The 25,827-nt window shown below is 37.6% G+C and overlaps 1 protein-coding gene across 12 annotated transcripts in view; it reads right to left on the bottom strand.

The window, feature by feature from the left end:
* The window catches only part of LOC139754722 (uncharacterized), a 258,484-nt gene that overhangs the window by 47,142 nt on the left and 185,515 nt on the right, over nt 1-25,827 (bottom strand). Inside the window, exon 5 of one of the 12 annotated variants that reach the window (XM_071672405.1) lies at nt 14,578-15,429. The exons of 9 other annotated variants lie outside the window; for them this stretch is intronic. In XM_071672405.1, coding sequence (XP_071528506.1) covers nt 15,214-15,429 — 216 coding nt within the window. In that variant the 3' untranslated portion in view covers nt 14,578-15,213. 2 more of the 12 variants (XM_071672380.1, XM_071672360.1) reach the window with 2 other exon arrangements.

Raw genomic sequence — 25,827 nt, 5'->3', positions numbered from 1 at the left:
AACAAAGTTTTATAATCTAAGTTAAGTTGCACAAGTATTATCGTACTTTTCCAAATATTCCCATCTACACATTTTGTGTGCTATAACACCATGGTCACATTTGTCAAAGGGTTCTGCAAAGTCTGTGTACCTCAGATCAACATTCTATTTGTTCCCCAGTGTCTGCACAATTTTTTTGTAGTGATCAGGCAATTGTAAAAGCCATGATCTTTCCATTCTGAAACCATGATTCCATTCCTATTGGTTAAGTACATTATTTGATTTCATGAAGTGAGTGAACTAAAATCAGAGAACTTAACCTAACTGATGTATGTTGTCGGTGCCACTATTAAGTAGTATTTAGGAAATGTGTTGCTTCCTCATTCACGGAGTGAGGCTTTGTGAGTTATTTTCAAATATCTCCAGGCTCTCTTTCTTGAGGAAGTTTAGTGCCCATGCTAATGGTATTGTGCATTTCTTTGAAAAGATGGAGTTCTAAGAGCTTTGCATTGGAGAAGAATGCATGGGCCCTACTGACTCCTGTGGCATGATGAAGAAATCAATAACGTATACCACTGAGATAAACTATCTAAAAAGAAACTGTGTGGGTCATTTATCTATAGATTAATTCTGACTCATATTGTGTCCATAGCATCTCACTCATCTCCTTGCAATCATTTGTGTAATTACCTATTTGTCCTGTATGAAGAGGGAATTTTACACTCATGAGGAACCCATCTCTTGAACATTCTCTATCATACAGCTTTCTACATTTCTGCATGCTCTCTGTATTAACCATGTCTTCATTTACCTCATTCCATTCATCCTAAGAAAGTATCTTTGAACATCTTTCTTCATAAGTTTCTTGTTTAATCTCATGTTATGTCGTACGGTTGGTCTATCCCTATATATATCTCAAAGAACTGTTCACTCTCTATAATCTGTTTTATAAACTTTTAAAGGTTAGGATCAGGTCACCCTTCACTTTCATCTCTTTCAAGGTGAGAAAATCCAAGACCTCTAGCCTTTCCTTGTAACTCAGCTCTTTTAATTCTGGTACCACCTTTGTTGCTCTCCTCTAGACCTTCTCCATTAGTTCTCCATGCTTCTTTAGGAGTCATGACCAAACTTTAGAGGAATATTCCAATTTCGGCTTTATGTAAGATAAGAACAACTTGTTGAGTATTTTCTTATTCATGAACATGAATGTAATAATTATATTTACAACCAACCAATTGGTTTCCTTAACTATTCTCCTAAGGTGGGACACTGGTGACTGGTCAGGGAAGAGTTAACTCCACAGTCTTTCTCGAGAAGACTCAACTCCACAGTCTTTCTCAAACACAAATTTCTGCAGCTTATATCCTGATAGGTGATAGTCATATGTATGCCTTCTTTTACCGTTACCCATGATCATTACTTTACTCAAGTTGAACTTAAGCAACCATGAATCAAACCACCTTTGGAGTCTGTCAAGGTTCCCTTGCAAAGTGATGCAATCCTCTATGTTTTTCATTTTCCTCACGACCTTTGCATTATCTGCAAATACATTTATGTAAGAGTCCATAACTTTTGCTATGTCATAATGATGATGTATGGAACCTTCTCTCTCTCTCTTTCTCAGTACTTCCATCACATCTCAACAACAACAACTTAAGCATCAAAAGCCACAGTTTCTGGTATTTCTTGACACTATTATCATTAATTTTTAAATTCAGTCATTACCATTATAATTCAGTCATTACCATTATCATTACTGTTTATATTAGAGTATCATTATCATTATCATCATCAGTTTTAAAAATTATCTATATATCTAAAAAAGTTACATGTATTCTTAAAGTTGTATTTTTTTTTTCTTTAGTCAAATATGTTTCAGCAGGAATGCATTTTCCGTTATAGAATAGCAGTTTAAGGGAAGACTGGTTTTGTTAACCAGGATTTCACTTAACATATAACTTTTCAGAAATGTATTCAGTTAACGAGGGATACCTGTATAGAGCAGTTGAGATGGTAATATTACATTTCAAGCCTACATTATCTATAAAAAGAATACCTAGTATATCATATTTCCTACCCAGTTCCTCTATCCACTGATTAAGCTAGCACTTTCTGTTTAGCACAGATATAACAAAAATTATAAAAAAAAAAACATTTATCAAAGCACTAAGAAAGCTTGAAGAGTTAGACATAAAGATGTTGCCCCTATCTGCTGCAATTCAGAAAAATGGATAGACCCCAAATACGTCTTAGGGAACCAATATTGAAAAACTCCTAAGGAAAAGATTGACTCCAAATACATTTTGGGATCCAGTACATAGGATAAGGCATAAGGATCAATATGACCCCATCTTGGAAACTATCGTGCTCAAAAACCTCCTTTATGATAATTGTCCTAAGTTTTAGAAAAAGGACTCTGGGCAACCTTTGCAATTAAGGAAGACACCATCTGCGTCTTCCACTCTTGTATCCTAAATGACTAATGCAGATGAAAAGTTTCTAGATACTAAACTAGTTACTAAACAATTTGTTGATAAATGTGATCAAGAAGTGAACCATCACTGAGAAAAACATGCTTTTTAATGGGGCTATATCTAAACCTCCTGCATGGGGAAAATGATGAAATCAAAAGCAACAGAGAATTCCAGATGGACACAGACACTGTCATACACGAAATGAATAATGGGAAACTCGAGTAATAACAGCTAATGAACTAAGTGTCAGCGAACACAATAAAACAGCTGTTGCCTCCTCCAGAAGAATAGTGAGATGGATCCTGCAGACTTTCAAGATAAGGTAAGAAAAACTAATGATGGTATTTTTCAAGGTAACAATTCCCTCGTCAATAGAATATTACTGTTCTAACATCATCCTACATGACAGCTCAAACAGCAGAATTCGAAAGTGTTCAGGAATCTTTCATGGCCCACATTAACATGACATTGTAAAAGAACCAAATTAATGGGAATGGCTGAAATCACTGCGGCTGTACTCTCTGGAGCCCAAAAGAGAGTGGCATCACCATCTATATCTGGGATATCCTAGAAGATGAGTCCCCAGCTTACCCACAAAATTACTTTCTACTGGCACGACAGGCATGGAAGACTGTATAATACTACGTCTGAAATCCAAAGGTGGAATATGAACAAAGAAACAGCATACTTAAAACATCCAGGGCTCGATACTTTTCAGCATCCTATATGAAGCCATCAAATACACCATGGAATGGACGTTGGAGAAATTTATGAAGGCCATGGTGGACAAGTACCTACAAAGTTTATCAGATCAACCAGGCGGTGGGGGATACATGGGCCTGTGGGCTGTGACCACCAACAGCCTAAATGAACAACAACCCAACCCAACAGCCTAAATGAACAACAACCCAACCCAACAGCCTTGGCCCAACACAGGGGGAGAAAACCCCTAAAGATTACATCAAGTAAACATCAAGTATACAAAGTGTCTCACACACTGAATTCTCCCTTTTAAGCAATCTATATGTATCATATTGTGACAACTGTTATCCTTAAAAGAATAACATTACAGGCTTTGTTGGCATGATCAAAACTGATAATGCCAACAAAGCCCTTCAAATCTCCTTTTATATACTATTTCATATACTATTTGTACTGTATTATGGAGGATACTAAAAAAAAGATAGTAATGCTATTCCCTTGTAATTACAATAAATGTGATACCAATATTGGATAAAAAAAATAAATGCAGTGACCATTATATACATAACAACAGATGTAACATTAATCCAAACAATTCTCTATTTAACTTATTCTACTGAAGGATACAAAGCCTCCTTCATGCATCAAAGCTATGGAATATTTCTGCCAGCTCATCCACCAAAAGTAAATTATCCCTCAGTGTCCTTATGTCTTACCTTAAGATACAAATTATTTCTCCTTCCTGCCACTTATTATCACTACATACATTCCGTTCTCATGTCCATACAACCCAACTGTCCTCTATTTCTTACCCACATTGTAAATAACCATCTATAGAACTAACCAACTGCTTTATTACTAAAGACCAAAATTTCAATAGCATTCAATAAGGTTGCATAATCCCTTCCAAAACACACTTTGTTGTACCAGACAGACACACTGTAAATGACATACATCATGCAATTGGTGCCTGAAACTAAATACTATACCTAAAAAAAATCTTGTCGAAGTGATGAATCAAACATTGCAAGTAAGCCCATAACATTTTCTTCCGGAAGCTTGTTATCACTATTCTTATCAAGTAACCCGAGGACCCCTTTCATGGGGCTCCTGCAGTTTGAAGACTGTGCCACAATCACTAGCAGGGAAATGATGGACTCCTTTGGAGTGACTTCTACAAGACTATACTCTTTTTTATCCACTGATAATGATACAACCTGGCTGAAAGAATTTTCCACTCGCAATCTAACATCATGCAGGCAAAGTCCAATACCACCCAGGACAAAATATGTATGTGTTTATATTCATAACTATCCTTGGACTTCTTTCTAAAAAAGGGATGAAACTGGAAAATAAATAAATGTTCAGACTGCAACAATGCCAGGCATATGATGCATTACCCCCCAACTGCACACTACACATCCAACAATGCAATCATGTTCTAAATCCCAATACGTGTTCCATAATCCCTATAAATCTATTTACATTATATCAATTTTCTTTACTTCCTGGGAAATGTAAAAATGATGTACTATTCCCTACAACATTTTCACGGTTACTATGTTGAAAAAACATGGGCAAAAGATGTGGAAACACTGTCTGAAAAGCTACTAGTTGCTTCCTCACTCACTATGCTGCCCTAAACCTTATATGGCACACTTAACGGTTAATTTCCTGAAGTGTCCTGTGCCATACAGAACATATCACGTCAGTAAGTTGAATCTGAGAAATTAAGTGATAACTTTAAAAGTGTCTTAGCTTTGGAGGATAAACCTGTACCAATATTACAAAGGAGAGGGAAAAAGTCTTGAAAAGGTACAAAATATGACATAAATGTCCAAGGCTTATGGTTCTAATAAAGTCTCTGAACACATGCTAAAGGAATGTATGGAGGCCCTTGTTATGCCACTCAAAATAATGTATAACAGATCATTCTAAAAAGGGGTGGTTCCAAAGAAGTGGAAGAGGGCAAATGTTAAATCTATTCCTAAAATAAGTGATCGGCAATCGCACTGAAATACAAGCCATCCTCACCGAAAAACATGGTTTGTAAAACAACTGAAAAATACTCAAAAAGCAAATGATTACCTGCAGAAAAATCAGCTAACTTGGAGACAACATGGTTTTAGGGAAAAGAGATCATGTATAAGCAATCTGTGACATGATGAGCTCCATCTTCAATCAAAGAAAAAGATGGGCAGACAGTTTTTGACTGCCAAAGAACCTTTGACATCTCATTCAACACGCATCTAACCACTTTACAGTTTTTCTAGGTGTGATTTCATAATACACATATCTATCATTCACATGCTTTTAGACATGTATTTATATATTTCATGACCATTTGCATTAACGTATCATTTACACACACAGAGAATCTTCCATAAATATTCAACAAATAATCTTATTTTCACTACAAAAATAGATGCCTTACAAAATTGTTTCTTTTATTCTACAAATAATCAAAATAATGGGCGTGTATAACTGGCATTACACAGAGATGATGTATGAACACTCTCTAGGACAATCTGTGGATGAGATGTGTGACATTTTCCCCATAAATTTCTGGCTACCATCAAACCTCCAAAGCATCCTAATTTCACATTAACAGTGGTCTCATAATCTGCACTTTCTCTTGGGTACCTTCTTTATTCCTGCTAGATATACTAAAGTGCTTGCTATATAAATTATGGTTTCCGAATGCCAGAGTGATTTACAACTAAAATGTTGAGAAAACTTAATTTGGTCGTCTTTTTTAACAGTTATAACCACTCATTGTTCTTCATTCTTTTGGTCTTTTACATGTTAGAAAACTTTTCTTTTCATCCAAGAAAACTTTAGAAACATATATCGAAATATTATTGAATCATCTTAAACCACCAGTTATCTAAAATAAACAGATCACTGACATTTAAACCATGACACAACTCTTATGTAGTACATACAGTCTTGGAATCTAACCCCCTAACCTCAAAATGAAAATTTTACTCCGTGCTTGTAAGACACTTTTCTTAAGTTGCTGAAAAATATTTTCATTAATACAGATTTGGAGGTAAATAAGATTTTTTTTTCAAGGTAAGAGTGTTGTTACCATACTTAAGCACTATTTTTTTTCTAATCTATACACTATTGGAATGACTGTCATTTTGCTTTTGTTCTATTATGATTAATGAAATTCAAATTTATTTCATAAGTAACAATTACAAAGATACTTCATAAATACTGGCAAAAATAGTGAATCTTGTGGCAGAGTGGTAGCATCTCCATAAACTGCATTACCTCCCATTCTCAGGGCCAGAGATGACTGAACACTTAAGTTCTGCGTTAGCAGTTTGTACCCATAACCTCAATGCCATACCCCTACCAAGAACTTCGTCTCCACATTGTGGCAGGTAATCTTCATCTGTCAATCTACAGGTGGAGGTGTTTCCCTAAACATGCGCAGACTGGCAAGGGTAAAGAACTAGGACTACCCAGTATTCTTGGAGATTGAGTCTTCCTCTGATACCAATATTCAAAATCACTCCTCATGGTATCCTGATATATACAATAAGGGACGTTACCATAATCTAAACCCCACAATATCTTGTTTCTTTACACAGTGTAGCAGAGATGTGGGGGAGGGGGGCAATGTGGGATGGCACACAATATGTCCTTCCTCCTTGGTGTTCTGAGGGTTTCTGAATTTCTAGATATGTCTGTAGGTGATGAATATCATCTGTACATGCCTCTAGTGAGTAAAGGAGCACTTATCATAGACAGGACTACAGAAAAATCTATGGGAAAAGGAGCACATCTCTTACACAGTATCACATAAAATCTATACATGCCTCTAGTGAGTAAAGAAGCCTATGTCATATGCAGGACTCAAATGAAAACTGTGCACAATAGAACTAAAAGGCCTAATAGGAAGATAAAGTCTTGTAACCATCCCTACCTTGGTTTTCATACTCTATAATCTCTCAAAAGTGCAAACTGCAAGCATACTTCAATATGACACCATTCAATCTACATGGAAAGCTTTATCATCCATTATCTGCTGGCCCTTGGTAGTGCTGGATGTGAGAACATGCCACTTACCAGGGTGCTTTCCCTATACATCTTTTTGGAAAACTGACACAATATTAAAGTTATAAAGTACTGAATTCCAGTAACTAACTATTATAAGAATAGCTTCAAACAATTCACATTCTGGAGAAACAGTGACATAAAAACTTTAATAGTAAAGTATTTTTGATAAATACACTTACCAATTCATTGTCCAGAAGAAAGCATTTCATTTGAACCCTGTTGTAATGGATTCATCTGGACCTAACAGAGCTGAAGAGGATAATCAATGCCAAAATAATTCTGTTTTACAAGTATTATACAGAAGCTCCTCTTTTGAATAATGACTAGTATAAAAATTCTCTAAACTTTTCAGCAGCTTCTTGATTAGTTGATTACTGCTCATGAGATAAATCAAATCTTCTCAAGCTTATGGCAAAGCTTCAATCAAGCCTTCCTAACCACTCAAAATACTTATCCACCACTCAATTTAACGTGAATATTAAAATCTTTAGCCTTTTCAGTCAGCAATGATGCGAAACTAGTGCACCTTCCCATCACTTCTGTTTGAAATGTTTATGCAGTATGGTGTATAATTCCTTTCAAATTGGATTCTCATGGAATATTTTCACTTAACACCTTTTACTGATACTGATTCGGCAAAAAACTTAACAATACACAGCAGTTCCTTAAAGGCCTTACACAGATTTCATTAGTGCAAAATAAGATATAAAAACAAAATAATTCAGAACTGATCATACTACAGTCCCTCAACACTTCTGTAATCAATTGTGAGTAAAAAATGTTAACACAGTTCATTTCTTTACGTATCCTTTTAAATAATGATACAAGACATATGTTAAGATGGTTGTTTACATGTCATGTAAAGTGGTGAAAGTTTCAGTACACGCTTTCTTCACTGTTTTCTGCAAAAATCAGTTTGTTTTTTTTTTTTTTCCAAAAGAAGGAACAGAGAATTGGGCCAGGTGAGGGTATTCCCTCAAAGGCCCAGTCCTCTGTTCTTAACGCTACCTCGCTAATGCGGGAAATGGCGAATAGTTTGAAAAAAAAAAAAAAAAAAAAAAAAAAAAAAAAAAAAACTCATACACAGTCTTTTGGAAGTGCTTCCCTATGAGCATATGTGAAGCAATCTTGATCACAGTTTGTTTTGCCTTAATGGGATAGAGAGAGAGAGAGAGAGAGAGAGAGAGAGAGAGAGAGAGAGAGAGAGAGAGAGAGAGAGAGAGAGAGAGAGAGAAGAGAGAGAGAGAGAGAGAGAGAGAGGGGGGGGGGGCACCTTGTGAGGTGTGGTAGTGTATGGCTGAGGTGCTTCTTTTCAAATGTTCCCTCAAACTCCACATAAGTATCACATGTGTCTCATATTAAGAGGTGAAAATTAACAGTAGCATTGAAGGACGAAGCTGCTAGTCGATGTAATGTATATAAAAGTCAGAAAAAGCAACATAGTGAGTGTTCTGAAGAAAGTTACAACACGGCAGCTGAGGAAACTCTATGATACAATCTCTAATTTTATGCCATTAAAACAGTATCAAGAATACCTGCTCCTGCTGTTCTACTATGTATCAGCTTCTTTATTTTCCAAGCGACTTTTATTAACTTCAAAGATGCTTATGAATGAAACAGCAGCATAATTACTTATATATTTGTAATTGTTTTAGAATCTTGAAGTACAAAAAAATACAATCACTACTCACACCTGAAAAAAATTACACATTTCGACATGTTGAGATGATTTCAATGACATCATCTTATTATCAAACACTGGACTTTATCATGAAAAAATCAAATAATTTTGCACTTTCAATTAGAAAAGATTACTTTTCAATTAACTACTTCCAAGTCAAGACACCTAGTAAGCATGAATTACTGTAGTAGTAGGCAGTAACCAAAGTTTAGGGGGAGAAACTTGTAAACAATGCTGTAGTGACACAAAGTTTCAAAAAGCTTTGAGAGGGGGATGAAACATGCAAGATAAAATCTTTTGAACACCAATTACTACAATAGGCATTTTTGCTAGAAGTTATTGGAATATCTGGATACAAGAACATTCTGGTCAATCAAGAGCTGGATAATGAAGCTATTCCTGAATATCAAGCTAATAGGGAGACAGCAAAACAATCATTAATGTGTATGTCATGTGGATATAAATTGATTCACATGTATACTGTTATAAATTCATCCTGTCATCTACTTCCAGTAAATCATCATCATCATCATCATCCAAGACTCAAGACATGAAGTATTCATTTGATCATTAAACAGCAACATATCAAAAATCCTGAATGCCTTGGGCTTGAACATTACCAGACATTATTTTTCCCATAATCTTAGTATTTAAAAACTGTACATTAAAAAATCTCACTACCTGTGCTTTGAGTATATTTCCTCCAGGCTACCACACCAATACAACAGCATGCATTGTTTTTGCTACTTTTTCTCAAAGTAGGTATATGCACAGTCACAAAAATTATAAACAGTTTATCATACACCTAAATGCTGCAGCAACCAACAGCCTCAATTGTACACATACGCTCTCTTCTCTAGCCGAAATATCCAATATAATGAAACCAGCACCATAAATCATATCTAAGCCTCAAAGTCTATTCCATAATTTACCCTGAACTGCTTCATATGCCCTGGGTCAGCCCAATGACAGTATACTGCCCCCACACGATGTTACTCCAGTTTACTCCATGGAATGCAAGCCTCTCACCCTCCTGAATGTTCAGGCCCTGATACCTCAAAGATTCTTCATCTCCCATCTTTCCCAGTCTTACCCCAATCCCCCCTTGCTCCCTCCATTTCTGACACATACACATCCCTTTTGTCAGCTATTCTTCATTTATCCTCTCCAAATGGCTTAACTATTTCAGCACACCCTGGAAAGCTTTCTCTATCACAGTTGCTTTAATATTTCATCTTTCTCTTACACTATGATTCCTTACATGATCAACCTGCCTCACACCACATATATTTCTCAGCCATTTCCTTTTCAACACTTCCATTCTTTGCCCTTCAAGGCCTAAGATTCACATCCATACAACACACTTAGGACTACTAAACCTTCATGCATACATATCTTTGTGCTAACAGACAATGACTTCTTTTTTCCCCCCCTCTCCTTAATGCTTCTTCTACCAACTTACTCATTTAAGCCACCAAGGTTTATTCAACTGCATTGTCAACTCCTATTTAACTGTCTAACTGTCTATATCACTGAGGCTGGTTCCTCTTGAGAACTTCCATCAAGGTGGTGGCCACAGCAAAAGAGACTCCACTTTACCCAGTCCTTACACGCCTCCCTCGCCTACACCATTCTATGCATTCTTCCAACACTTTTCCAGTATTCTTCCTTTCATACCCTCATGTCACAGGTGATCTTTCTCCCACACCAGCCTCTTTAACCATACTTATACACTCCTTAGTAAACTTCCCATCTTGGATTCTCTGCATTTACCTAAACACCCTCAAATTATCAAGTTCCCTGCCATACTGAATCTCTTGTACACCCATCATTTCATTTTTTTCATTCCATCTAGTCATACATCATTCTATGCTGATGTTTCAGCTGCTAGTGTCAGGGTCGGGAGGACTATGCTGATCCTTAATCTTTTCTTCACTTTCATGCTCACACCTTCACCCTTCCATCATTCTGTTAAGGGATTCAATGACTCTTCTACCTGTACTGCACTCCCCCTTATCTCACCTTCTGCATCATCAAGCTTACCTAAGATATCTCCCAAATACTCAGTTTCTCTCACCTCTTCCACTCTTTCTGCCCTTACATCTGTAACAAACTTTAGTACACTTTCTTGTCTCACTCTATAAGTATTTGCAAAATCTATACTTTCACATTGTTTCCTTTCAAACACAATTACTTTACCTTTACACACATTTACCTTCAAATGCCCATGCTTAGATACACCATAAAAAACACTTACAACCTTCTGTAACTCCTCTTCACTCAGCAAACAATACGGAATCATCAACATGCAGGTTTGTCATTAGCCACCATACTTCCCCACCACATTCCATCCCTGTATTCCCCTTCCCTAGTTTCGCTCTCATCACTCCATAAAAACCGTCAAAAAGCCATGGTGACATCACATCTGCCTGTATGCCAAAACTTTTGCACAATTCTCCATCCATCACATTTGCATGTATACCAAAACTTTTGCACAATTCTCCATCCAATCTTACACATGAATTTGCATCTCTCTACAAAACTTTCACACCTTCCAACAGTTTTCCCTATAACCCATATACCATCACTTTTGGCTGGACGACAGTGCTTTTACTGAAGTTCTTAAAAAAAAAAAAAAAAAAAAATCTGACCCCATGCCTGGATCTGCAACACAGAAAAACCCATGCTTTATATTTGCAACATTCATTTTGCATATCCTGATTGATGAGGTTTCCAGATGTTACTTTTTGATGAACATTTGAATGAAGTCCTCATCAAATTTGTAAGATCTTTGCTATGGAAAGGCAGTTTGATATTTTGTCAGGAAAGTCATGAAGGTTCTAGATACAGCCAGAGAAATGTAACTTGGCCGGGATCAAAGGCCCTTCTGGGCAGCAACAACTATGTTATATGACGATGCATGGGGATCTTTTTTTAAAGTTTCTTGGTACTGACTGCCTCAACATACTTCCCAATACTGGGCCAAGTCTTGGTAGCTCTTTTCACATCTGGTAAGTTTTTCATCCACTGATGACTACAAAATGGAAGTAGGAATTCTGAGAACTTGATAAATGGAAAGTAATTCCCAGCTGCTGCATTGTGGAAAATGTAGTAAAGGGCTCAAAGAAGCTTTTTCATTTTTCACATGGGAAAACCAATCTTAAATGCATTATGCAGTGCATGAAGTCCACAGTTGCCAAATCATCACTTGCTGCAAACCACTTAAGTGATCTGCATGTTTTTTCTGGATCAAATCTATGAAAATGTGTCCAGTTAATGTTTGGACCATCCATGGAAATTGATATGTTTTGCAATTTTAACATATCTAAGACCTTTTCAAGAGCTTAAAAATAAAACAATGTAAGGCTTTTTAAGGATCTGTGGGAACCCTGTCAGCAAGGTTAACACACCTCTTCTTGGAAGTCAACTAAAAATCCCATCCATTCCAGCTGCTTTGCCACAATTCATCTTCTGCAGGTCTTTCATCACCTCCTCTCTTTTCACACCATCTCACTCTGCACATCATGAAAATAATGTTTCAACCTAAAGTTTTCTTTACAAAATTTTCCTGATTTTTGAAGTGTCCTGAATAACAATGTCCAGATTTTTTTTATGAAGGTGTATATTGAGTCTCTACAAGCAACACTTTTCTGCAAGGACAACTGAGATCTAATATCTTCTTCCAAATATACACAAGTGTGCAGGATCAGTATAATTGTAGTATTACAAAATGTATCACAACATAACAAGTGGCTTTTGTTACATCAAGTATTACAAAATGTATCACAACATAACAACAGACTTTTGTTACATCAACAAAATTTGACGTTAAAATCAATGTGTAAGACTAAATAAAGCAAAGTCAGAAAGAACTCATTTGAGAGTATCAACCATTAATGAATCATCCTTTTTGTCTAATGATAATGCAAAATGTCATTATGTGAAGCATAGCTAAACACTAATAATGACATTAACTAATACTACAGTTCATTATCTTTTACTGATGACATGGCCACCATCCACTTAAACAAGTCACAACCCACAATGGCAACATACCAAAACCTACCCCTGCAACATGCCAAGACACCATCCAATGCTGTGGTAATCTATCATCTACCACTGTTGACAGCAGCAGTTTACTTCCATGGCAAGCCAACATCCACTAGGGCAGCAATCTATCATCCACCATCATCACAAGCTGCAGTCCATTTCCATGGCAAGCTATCATCCAATGCTGTGGCTTTCTGCAGTCCAATCTTGTCATATGCTGCAGTTCACTTTCATGGCAAGCCAACATCCACCACAGTGGCAATCTATTATCAATCGTCGTCATAAGCTGCAGGCCATTTCTATGGCAAGCCATCGTCCATTGCTGTGGCAATCTACCATTCACCACCATTGTCAAAAGCTTCAGTTCATTTCTATGCAAAGCCATTATCCACTGCAGTGGCAACTTATCATCTAACTTTGTCATAAGCTTCTGTCCATGGCAAGCTACCATCCACTGCTGTGACAATCTACCATAAGCAACAGTTCATTTTCATGGCAAGCCACCACCTACAACTGTGGCAATCTACCAACCATGGCTGTCTAAAGCACCAGTCCACTTCTATGGCTTCTACAGTTGTATAAGAGCATTATCCACATTTGTTGCAAGCCAGCAACCACTACAGCAAGGTACCCTCCACGACAAAAGGAAGCCATCACCAAATGCTACAGCAAGGCAATGCCCACTGTTGCAAATCAACCACATGAATTCAATATCATAAGGATAAAAAGGCCTGTTGCAAACACTATCATACTTATTATACATATATATACATTTCTCCTAATGGAAGGACTTTTGCCCAACCATCAAATGTATTAATACTGTAGGCAATACCAATATAAACAGCCCAGTTTCCCCACCAAAACAAAGACAAGCACTGGCCCTGTGCACAATGAACTAGACCCTAATACTCTTTAACTCTTACAATCAATATCACAAAATCAATCAATAATTGTTCTCTTCTCACCGTATGATTAACTCATAAGACTTACCATGTACATATCCATGGTCTTTAAAATTTTTGTAGATTGGCTAAACTTCACTTTCTGATCAGAAAATATTGTGAAAACTGTTTTCAATAAAAAATGAAATCCTATACACGCTACATAGGGTTAAACACATGAATTCATAATTTACATCTTAAAACTATACAAGCTTTAGTTTCTTTAGATGTTCCCACTGGTTGAGGTGAACAGTCCTTAGGTGGCGTGTAAGATGGTGTTTCACATTCATTCGCTTGAAGCACAATGGACACTGGAAAGGTCTCTCCCCTGTGTGAATGACTTGGTGGCGGTCCACGAGCTGCCGACGATTCCGCCCATAGAACAGCTTTCCACACTCGGGACATTCAAGGGAAGGTAAGGTGTCCCCACCATACCCTTCCATCTCCCCTGTCATACCCGCCCCAGACCCTGCTGCATGGCTGCCCATCTCCGCGCCCCCACTGCCACCCACCTGGAAAACAGAAGTTGGTCTCAGATGGACTCTGCTTCATCTTGGGTGCAGTGAGGGGGAGAGATCCTTTTTGGCTTGTCTGATATTATTATTATGATTCTGAAAGATCAGCCTGCATTTCCATGGCTGATTCTTTCTAGATAAAAGGGTCTAAAAAATATTTGAGCTACTTTATTAAAACTTTTATTAAGTTGGAGACAGTAAGAAACAATGTACGGCATTTCCCAATTTTCAGTTCCAAGCACAGCACTGAAGAACACATAGTTAAGGTTCTTTATTAAACTATTTCATACAACAAAGCCTATACATCTATTCTGGATAATAAATACAAAAAATCTTTTTATCACAAGGTATGACAATAAATAACAGTAAATGTTCTCATAAGTACTGTATTTCCATTCAATATTGAGGTAAAATAAATGGTTTTCTATTTCTCTTTTCATCAAAAAACAAAAATGGAAAAGGCAAAATGGGTGCCATAAGTTGATGACTAAACAAACAAAAGATAAATAAAGGAGGCTATGCAAATTATTTCAAAAAATGATGTTTAAATCCAGTTAAAGTTACCTCAAGTGACTCTTGGTCAAATGAATTCATGAAATTTAAAAAGAAGAAAACTATACTTTCTCATGATAACCATAACCAAGCTAAGTGAAATATATATGGTACTGACAGAATAGCACTAAGCTATTTGCAATCTTGGCAAGGATGTTGGAAGAAAGTAAATGGTTGCACCAGTTTGCACTAAATTCCTGTACAGGGACTAAGCAAGGCTAATAAGGAGACTCAGAAGAGGAATATGGTTAGGGAGGTGCACTTTGCAGGAACTCCCGGCCGTGGCGACTAATGACGTGAGCCTTGAGATTCCACTTGAAGGTGGCACGGTAGTGGCATCGTGGACACTGGTATGGGCGCTCTCCAGTGTGAGTGCGCAAGTGACGTTCCAGTTTAGACCGCTTGGCCTGGTTCTTGCCCTCAAACCTGCGCCCGCACACTGGACACACAAGCACCCGCAGCCCCTGTAACAAGACACACACCTCACTGCCACACCTGTCTGCTCCACTAAGTCCACTCCCTGAACATCAACTCTCTCCAATTTAATATCTGATTCCTCATAATTTTGAATTCCACAAACACTTTTTATGCCTTTAATAAAAACATTGATGCAAAGTTTCTTCTGTACCATATAAAGTGCTTCCCACAATGAAAGCTATGATGCAAATTATAATTTTTGCCAGACAGTGTGTGCTTGTTTATGACACATTTGTCTACAGAAATTTTCTTTTTTAATTCCAATAAAAACTGAAAAGGCACGGTTTTTCTTTGAATAAACAGATATCCATTCTATCTTCATTATCATGAACTTCAGCAAACTGCATCTCGCATATTAGTTGTATATCACTGTGTAACACAATTTTTGTTCCTGGGTAGTAAGTGTTACTTCCTAATTGCTTATGCATCAAAAGTATAGAAAAAGGCCATTATTCCCTTCAAAGTTTGCTTTTGTGACCAGGACAAAGATATTCTAAATTGCATCTATTTCCAATTGGACAATGGGCGAATCTGCACATTTCTATTCAATAAAGTCAGAAAAACAACATGAGTCGAAATTAACATGTATTTACACAATTTTAAACAAAAGTGATCACAAAAGATTTACGAGAAGTTTTTCGAATGTTGCAATTATACGGAAAACACTTTCACAAATCAGACCCCAAATATAATATCCCATCATGTTCTTGTTATATGTTCCTTGGTAGCAGCATTCAAAGTCCTGTATATCCTGGTGGAAGCACTCACCTTGCTCCTCCAAACACACTCCCACATTCTCTTTGAATTTATCAAAAGGAGCGTAAAGGATATGGAACTTCAAGGACATCCTGCAGCCCATTTTACCATAGTTCTTCACCATAGTCACAACCTTCACATAGTTTTTGGCCTTGTAATTTCCCTGGAAGCACTGAACCACAGCAACAAAGCTGATTTCTCCTTCCTAGTGAGCTTCTTGGGGAATTCCTTGCACTCCATGATCTTCTTTATCTGTGGTCTGACAGAGACACCGGCTCTGACCTTTGCCTCAGACAGCTTAGGGAAGAAGTCTTGAAGGTACTTGAAGTTTGCAGACCCCTCATCTAGAGCTATGACAAATTATTTCATAAGGCCTAATTTTTTTTGCAGTGGTGCCATCAACACCATCTGGGGGTCCAGCAGTGACTCCCACTTGATCTTGTTCATCCCCACAGAGAATCCAGTCTGCTGTGGCCAGTCCTGCCTGTGGTAGTGCGATGCGGTGTCCCTGCCATCTCAAAGGCAAAGATAGCAGGGAAACCTGGTAAAACTGCCTTAAAAACCCATCAGGAATGCCATCATTTTGAAGTCTACGATGACCTCCTAACTGTATTCATCATACTTCAAGGTGTCCACCAAGGTCTTGACACTGCTGTATTCTTCTTTGAGGTGCATTGGGTGTGCCTGAGGAAGCGAAGGGTACTTGTTCCTGTTATGGAGCAGTGCGGCTTTGAGGCCCCAGGATGAGCTGTCAATAAAGAGGCGCCACTTGTTTGGGTTACAAGCGATTCCAATTGTCTCAGACTAGTTACCATGTGGCAGAGTTTTTTTGCAGTGCTTGCATGTGAAATGAGGAGCCTAAACTTGGTATTAATCCCTAATAAACATGCTGAAATATGCCTTGTAGGCCTTGCACATCTTAGCTCATGCTGCTACAGAGTACTTTTTTGCTCATTTTGATAAAGTGGCTGCAGACACCAAAATGCATATGCTGGATGCTTGCAGCCACTAGATGCCATCTCAGAAAAAATCTATGTATATGTACCCACTTAGGCAACTAGATCTAAAAGGAACTGGTTGGCTTAAGGTCCTTATACTTTTTATATGACTGGGAACTTCTAGAAAGTTCTGTATCAGCTACTCAGCATTGAATTTATCTGAAAGGTTCTGTAAAACAGGTGAGTTTCAAAGCATCACTGTCCTGATCACAAAAGCAAAGTTTCAAGGGAAAAATAGCCATTTTTTCTACTTTTTAGACATGATCAATTAGAAAATAACACTTATTACGCACTCATCCCCCCTAAAAAAAAATTGTTACACATAATAATGGGCCATTCATGCCTATCCCCCAATTAAAGAAAAGCAGACGACAAAGAATGGGTTTCAGTATCGGACGGACAGTATCAAACTATTGCTGCAATGGTATCATTTTTCCAACAACTAATACAGTACTGCACAGGGTGTGTTCCCTTTATGTCTGAACAGAACAATCTTGGCAATGTCATGGTCTTCAAACAACCCCTGACCTCCCAAGCAAGAGAGGAATAATGAATGCTGTAACAAATTGCTGTTTCTTTAGCCAAGAGGAAGTCTTCATACTTTTTAAAGCCTCTGCAATGTATCAATGAAGTCCTCAGCAGTTTCTAATGATGCATAAACAAAATAACAGTGGTGCCACACTTCATCTACCCTACGGTTATCAAGAACAGTATCAGTATTGTCACAATCTCTCCTTTACACCAAAGGCTGATGTTACAAATCCTTGTCTAATTGCTCCTTCATGCTTTCTTCAACAGCCTTCCCTCTACAACAGGCATCTCTTACAGGTATGAGGGAATAGCATCAGCACCATGCCTGGCCTCTATATGTGTCTTGAGATTTCCCTTCCTGTTTGCACGATGAGGGCAAAGTGGGCATTGAAAAGGCTTCACCCCAGTATGGATCTGCATATGACGGTCCAGATTTGATTTGCTGTTTCGCCCATGGAACCTCTTGTTACAGATGCCGCATGCCAACTCCCTCCACATGTGTGTTCCATCACCATCAACACTACAAGTCCCTGCAACCAAGTCCGTGGACGGTGGATGTTGGGGAAGAGCTGAGGGATGTCGTGGAGCTACGAGGCCAGAGCGTGGAGATGTTGGAGTGATCTCTCTCTGAAACACAAGAGCAAAGCCTTCGTTTAGGCCCTCTTCTGTCTTGATGGCTTCACTATATGTTCGTCCACAATCGAAAAGCCTTCCAATCCCAACAACACCTCAAGGGCTCCTACTTATAAACAAAGCACATGATATCCTATAATGCTGTCGATGGAAATATTCCACACACTATATCTAAAAGACATAAATCTCATGTATCCTTTGACAAGGATAGAATCTCACTGTGAAAATAACTTAACGAACATCCAATAATAAGTATACTATCTTAAGTATGTATCTTTTGCACATTTTTTTAGCTTTACTCTTGATTTTTCATCTTGTGTACTTTGATGATGGAAATCATTCTTAAAGCGTATGGTATTCACATTCCTAGCTAAGTCACATCAATTCTATGTGCTTCCCATAACAACAGTCTCATGAAAATACTTAGTAATGCCCATTTTTACATACCTCCTAATAATTTTGACACTTCCCTACATGACTTTCAGGCTTTCCCTGCATCTTTCCTAATCAAAATAAATCTTGCATTTGATCCTATTACTTTCTCTACATAATTGAATCAGCACATCAGTTTTTACCAAGTTTCACTTAAAACCTCTCACAGATTACACCCCCATCTAACATTATCCATCAAAGTTCTCAACTCCCTATCTCCGAAAGTTCATATTGAGTCATTTCATTTCACCTGATACTGTGCCAAAATGGTGTTTCTAATCTAGTGAAATCCTTAAACCCCCCAAACTTGCTTGATAACTTTCTTCCAGTTTAGAGTATGATCAAGGAAAGTAATTATGTCGCCTTTACGTCATATACAGCAATAATGCCATGATTTTCCTATCTTCCCAAGTAAATCAACAATAAACGGAGTATAAACTTTCCCAACAGAGCTATGGTAAAAAGTGACATCATAAGTCTTTTTCATCAATGATTAATAAATCTATTGAAATAATATTGTATAAGCTTTAAATATCATTCAGTCTTAGAGCATTCATAAGGCCAACAAGCAGCAATTGTATCATTATTCTCTATATATGACGGTAAACTCTTCCTCAATTCATCCACTTGAACAATACAGTGGCTTGAAAGACATACATTCTAATTCTGTACTTAAAGTCTTAAGATCTTACCCACATAAAAAAATAATGAGCATTTATGTAAATTCAATCACATACCCTGATGCCGTTTCTCTAAAAAACATGACACTTGTACAAGCTTTGTGGATCAGAAGACAAAGCATGACAGACCTTATTGCAGGAACATTCTTAAGGGGGAATCCAAATCTAAGAAATCTATTTGAAATTTTATTATTGTGATATGAAAGTAATCTTTAAAATCATAAATATCCAAATGGAGAAACAGTATAAACACAACACGGAAAAAATGGCTTCCAAAAATGCCATACATCATTATCACTGTACTATTATTACTATCATTATTACTATTACAATTATCATTATCAATATTACTATCATTAATATTACTATTAATATTATCATTTATCATTATCAGTATTACAATTATATAAAAAAAAAAGATTCCCATGATCAAGTACAGTACAATGCAAAAAAAGAAATGATCATTTGTTATATGCTACAAAGAATAAAACAATCACTCCTTCAACCAACTCTAACACATTATTCATTACATCTTCAAACTCATTAAACACAACGCCTTAATCATAACGATCATATGAAAAGTGTTCAATTTACTTGGTTTATGTCCAGTGCTATTTAAGGTGGCAAATACAGAGCTTCTGCATATTTCAGCTACATTTACAAAATTTCATCTCAAAACGAGCAGAGTAAGAGACAGCAAGGACACAATGTAATACAAGAGTAAGAGACAGCAAGGAGACAATGTAATACAAGTTGCTTCTTTTATGATTCATAGTGATGAAGTACTGAAGTACCTTAACAAAAAGAAATAAATATTACTGATGGTGACTATATCCAGCTTGATCACATTCATTAACAGAATTTGACTGGTCTCTATTAACAGACTCTTCACGAATATTCAAAAAATCTGGAAAAGGATTGAAGGAAGACTCCTGAGGATCATGAACTGAGTCCTGTACTTGGTTTACACCAGCACTATAGTACTCAATCTTCTGCTGACTCCTCTGTCTTGATTCTCTTCCCCCAGCATCAAGATCTCTCGTCATTTTTGAAAGTCTGTGACTACGACTTGAGTCCTGTTGTCTAGAAGTCTGGGATGATTTCTGATACGTATTAGTGTTCTGCTCCTGAGATGATTCTTGGGTGCCAGAGATGGTCTCAGTTAAAAATCCAAGAGTTGAGTCTTGTGACAGGTTGGGTTCTGGGGTCTGAGTCCTACTGTAAAATGTGACCTGAGACCCATGACGGGACTCAATGTGCATTTTTAGGTTACTCTTACGATTTGCACGGTGTGAGCAGTGTGGGCACTGATAAGGCTTCTCCCCCGTATGGATCTGAAAGTGTCGGTTGAGAAGGTAGTTTCGCTTGGTGCCTTGAAACTGACGTCCACACACGGGGCATTGTACACTGGCCCTCCCTGCTGCACTGCCAACATCACCGCCATCGCCTCCACCTCCTTGTGGCCCCTGCCGACGAGAAGACACGCTTCAGCCACCTGTATATTCCATAGTCCGGTACATCTTGTCTTTTCTCAAATCAAACATCCTATAAGCCCAGATTTCTGTTCCATTTTTAACATAATGCATTTGTTGCAAAGAATTACAATTCTAATGTCTAGTTTCTTCATGCAACTAATATCTAATATCATCTATTGCACAAATTAGATCAAACAAGAATGAAACAGTAAAAGAGTCTAGGTACAGTAATCTCATTCAACAAAGCAAAGTCCCAAAATATTCTGAGAAGCACAAGATAAGAGTATCATATTATAACCAAGGTTATCAGTTGCATGGCAAAGAATTTCTGAACCTATGAACTCCCCACATCTTCTGCAATTAACAGTCAGGAGTAAATCAATATCCATAAGATATGATCATAGATCATCCATCAATGTACATACTTTTCTAAAACAGAACCAAAAAAATTGCAAAGCATAAATGCTTCATCTAAAAAGAATGTATGTCACTACTCTCACAATGTCATCATCATGTACACAATATTCCACACGAACCTTAAAATCCTTAAACTCGTTGATCTCATCACCTTAACTTCACTACACCTGTATTTTCGTTCTGATGGACAATTCCACTTTAATGTAATGACTGCAATAATATTAATTCTTGATTGCTCCTCATATTTTCAATGCTCCCCATGAATATACCTTTTGTTTAAACTCCTTTATATTTCATCAAATCCTCACTAACTGTTCATTTTTCCCACTTATTTCACTATTCTCTAATCTTTCCTAACTCCACACTTTAATTCATCCCACTAATAACTTCCAACACTTACCCTAACCAATGTCCTAAAATATTCAGATTCTTCAAAGCTCCCTTGATTTCAACTGTGCATCTTTTATATACTTCAAGAATTCTCTAAGGCTTCCAGTGACCAAACTTTCTCCCAGTTACAATGTTACTAATACGACTAACCTGTTGTATTTCAGTATCACTATGACTTCACAACTACCCATGATGTCACTTTCCCCTTTACTTAACTGCTTTATGTTCTCTTGGCTGCCTCATTCCACATCTTTATTGCTTAGCATGCCTCCATCTTTTCAATGACTGATGCTCCTAAGACTTCATTACTCCCTCTGATATCACTAATTCTTTTAGCTTTATTACTCCTATGCATAACTATTCCCATGACTTTTCAACTATATTCAATTTACTGCCCTCAGTCTTCATTACAGCAAGACTTCAACAAATCCACATCTTTGTCAGTCCCCTTACGCTCAATGTTCCTGTTTTCAATGGTACAGAATAGCATGGGCCATATCCAAACCTAGAGATGGGGGAAGACAAAAAAAATTTAATCCTCATCTGCCCATCACTAACTCAACACAGACCAAACTTCAACCATCTTAATATTTCCTATAACTTTACTAATCTTACGACTTGGATTCATCCCACTTCTTTGCTATCCAATTCTTCACTATTTCCATAAATTAGCTATTAATACTGCTTTCCCAAGTTTATGAATTCACTACCCTTGTCTTCTCTATTTTCACATTTTTCTACCTGTATATTCATCATTCCCAACAACCACACAAATTCTGAAGACTTCCATGCCCAATACTCTCAGTATTGCTATCCAGTGTTTTAAAAACACTATCATTTCATAACTCCCCACAACTTCAAGTATAATTCATGAACTGAAGTTATCCTTCAATCCAGGTGGAATGATATGAAAACATTCAAAGTTCAAATTCTTTAGAATCTAAGAACTAAATTATCTTTTTTTACCTATAAGACAGAAATACTGCAAAAAAATATATCAATTCAATTACAATAGCATTAACAAAGATTTAGTAACCTGAATCAGTATATCATAAACTGGTAAAAACTAAAAATTAAAATAACAAATACTAAACTTTCTCAAAAATATGACTTTCTGGGGCAAATACCGATTCATTTGTAAAACTGTGTAAAATGCCGATAAAGTAACTTTTAAATTTTTCAAGACTTCAACAGAGACTTTGACCAGCAGCTGACAATTATAGCAAGAAAGACTTTATCATAAGACATCTGCCACACCTACACAGTGCTGAACGAGAATGTTTCTTGGACATTTTACAGAAATTTCTGACTCCATGTTAATATTCATAAGCACTGAATTTCTGCAACTACCTGAAATAATAACTATTCTAAAAATGGTGTCCCAAAAGAATAAGATATAAACACAGATACGTTCCCAACAACTCCCATTGTTCCCTTTTTTTCTTACACCTTCAAAGAAAAATTCCCTTTTTTTCTTACACCTTCAAAGAAAAATTCCCTTTTTTCTCATCACCTTCAAAGAAAAAAGTATACTCATCAAATATGGCTTACACTCAAGTCAGTTGGGCCTGAACCCCTTGTCAAGTGGGTTTTCCAGTGTAATGAGTCCAGCAGTAAGATTTCTAAAAACGGAATAGAAGTGAAAGCCAAGTGAGGAGTTCCCATCCTCCTTGGTGGCTCAGAATGGGATGTCTGAATGAATATAAATGTAACCAGGATGAGACAAAGGAAGAGATAGGCAGTATGAATGGGGAGAGGAACTGGGATGTTCTGGCTCTGAGTGAAACAAAGCCCAAGGGGATGGAGGGCAAATGGTTTGGGAATACCCTGTGGGCAAAGTCTAAGGTTAGTGTGAGGACAAGGGCAAAGGAGGGAATAGAACATCTGCAAAAGGAAGGAGGAGTCGTGGGACTGTGCGAGTGAAAGAAAGCAAATCATTGACTGATGTGGGAGAAAATGAAAGTGGATCACAAGAGGCAGGTAACTGTTTAGCTCTTACAACTCACTAGGAGTTCCTTCTACCTTTATGAGGCTCCTACATCACTCAAAAAGCCAACTAAACCCACTGCGTAGGACCACAGGTCACTGATTTAGTGCTTATACACCAGGCAATGCAAGAAGTGAGAAAATGAGGCATGTATTCTGGGATGAGTTGAGTAAATGCATCAGCAATTGTGATTAAAAGAACTGAGCAATAGTGCTAGGTGATTAGAATGCAAGAGTGAGTGATTTGGTAGCTGAGGATATAATTTGGGGGTATGGGAGTACCCGAAGTGTATGAGAATGAATATAATAAGCAGGCTGCAGTTACATTCTGAAAAAAGGACTGGTGATTGGGAATACTGCTTTAGAAAGCCAGACTTATATAAGTATACATGGATGCCTACGGCAGAAGATGTGTGGGCATAATTGCATGATGAGCTAACTAAATTGACAGGGGTGCTAAAGAGACACTTTTGGATGTAAATATTCTGAGGAGACAACTGGTGGGATCTATGACCACTTCCTGGTGGGAGTGACGGTGAGAGTTTAAAAGGAAAAGAAGAAATAATAATGGTGGTATGAGTGGTGAAAGTGAGACAGCTTAGAATAAAGGCTTTGTGAGAGAGAAGATACCATGAGAGACTGGGCGCAGAATGACAAAAGGTAAGGCTAAATGAAACTATGGGAGAAGGTAAGGAATGGAAGGTATTTAGGTAAGTAGTACGTCCGTCTGTGAAAGAAGTGTGTGACATCAGGAAGGTGGGCATGTGACAAAGGGTAGTGAGTGGTGGGATGAGGAAGTTAAGTTGTTAGTGGATGAGAAAAAAGAAGTGTATGGGCATTGCCTTCAAGAAAGGAGTATGAGTGATGATGAGATGTAAGTGGCAGGAGGTCAAGAGAAAGGTGCAGGGGCTTAAAAAGAAAGCAAATAAAGGTTGTGATAAGAAAGTATCCACATACTTCAGGGTGAACAAGAAAATGCTTTGGAAAGACACAATTAGTTTGAGGGGAACCAAAGAAAAATGGGAGCATCAGTAAAGCCAGCAGTTGGAGATCAAAAAGGTTAAGAGGAGATAGAGTATTCTAAAGGACTGATGAACATGTTAGATGTCAGGATTGCAGATGTGGGGACTTTGGGATGTGGATGAGGGAGCATGCCAAACAAGTCAAGGTAAGTGCCTTGGTGAAAAAAGAAAAGGTGAAAGTCTTCAATAAGAAGTATGGCAAAGTGGCTGGAAAGGATGGAATTGCAGATAATTTCTTAAGAAATGGAGTGATAGCAGTGCTGACTGGTTAGTTAGAATTTTCAATATACATTAGTTTAAGGTGAGGTGCCTGAGGATTAGAAGAATGCCAAAAAAGTGCCACTATACAAAGACAAGGGGGACAAAAGTGAATGATCATATTATAGAAGCATAAATCTGTCCAGTATAATTATACCTGGTAAGTTGTAATGGAGAGTGATGTTTGAGGGAATGAAGGCATGTACAGGAGGTCGGGATGGGGAAAAACAATGTGGCTTCAAGGTGGTATAAGATGTGTGGATCAGGTTTGCTTTCAAGAATCCATATAAAAAAAATACGTAGAGAATGAGAAAGATTTGTATATGGCATCTATGGATATGGAGAAAGCATTTTTGAAAACTTACGGATATATGGTGTGAAGTGAAAGCTACTAGTACTGAGGAGTTTCTTTCAAGATAGTACAGCATGTGTGTGTGAGTAGGATGAAGGGAGAGTAAACTATTTCAGCTGAGGGTGAGAATGGAGCAAGGGTGCGAGGCATCATCATGGCTGTTTAATCTATTCATGGTTATGGATGGGGTGGTGTGGGTCTTGAAGAGATGGGTCTGCAGTCACTTGAGGGAGGGTGCCTGGGAGGTAAGTCTGTAGCTATTTGCTGATGACATGGCTCTGCTGTCAGACACAGGTGAGAAATTGCAAAAGCTGGTGTCTCAGTTTGAGAGAGAACAAGTTAAAAGTCCATGTGAATAAAAGCAGGTCATCAAGTTCAGCATGGGTAAGAGACAAGTTGGTTGGAGTGCGAGTGTGAATGTAATGAACCCAAAAAATTGGGGTGTTTATCTGTCA

This window comes from Panulirus ornatus, chromosome 17 (genome assembly GCF_036320965.1).
Source record: "Panulirus ornatus isolate Po-2019 chromosome 17, ASM3632096v1, whole genome shotgun sequence".
NCBI lineage: Eukaryota > Metazoa > Arthropoda > Malacostraca > Decapoda > Palinuridae > Panulirus > Panulirus ornatus.
Note: the sequence above shows the minus strand (reverse complement) of the source record. Positions and strands in the feature narration are given on the sequence as shown.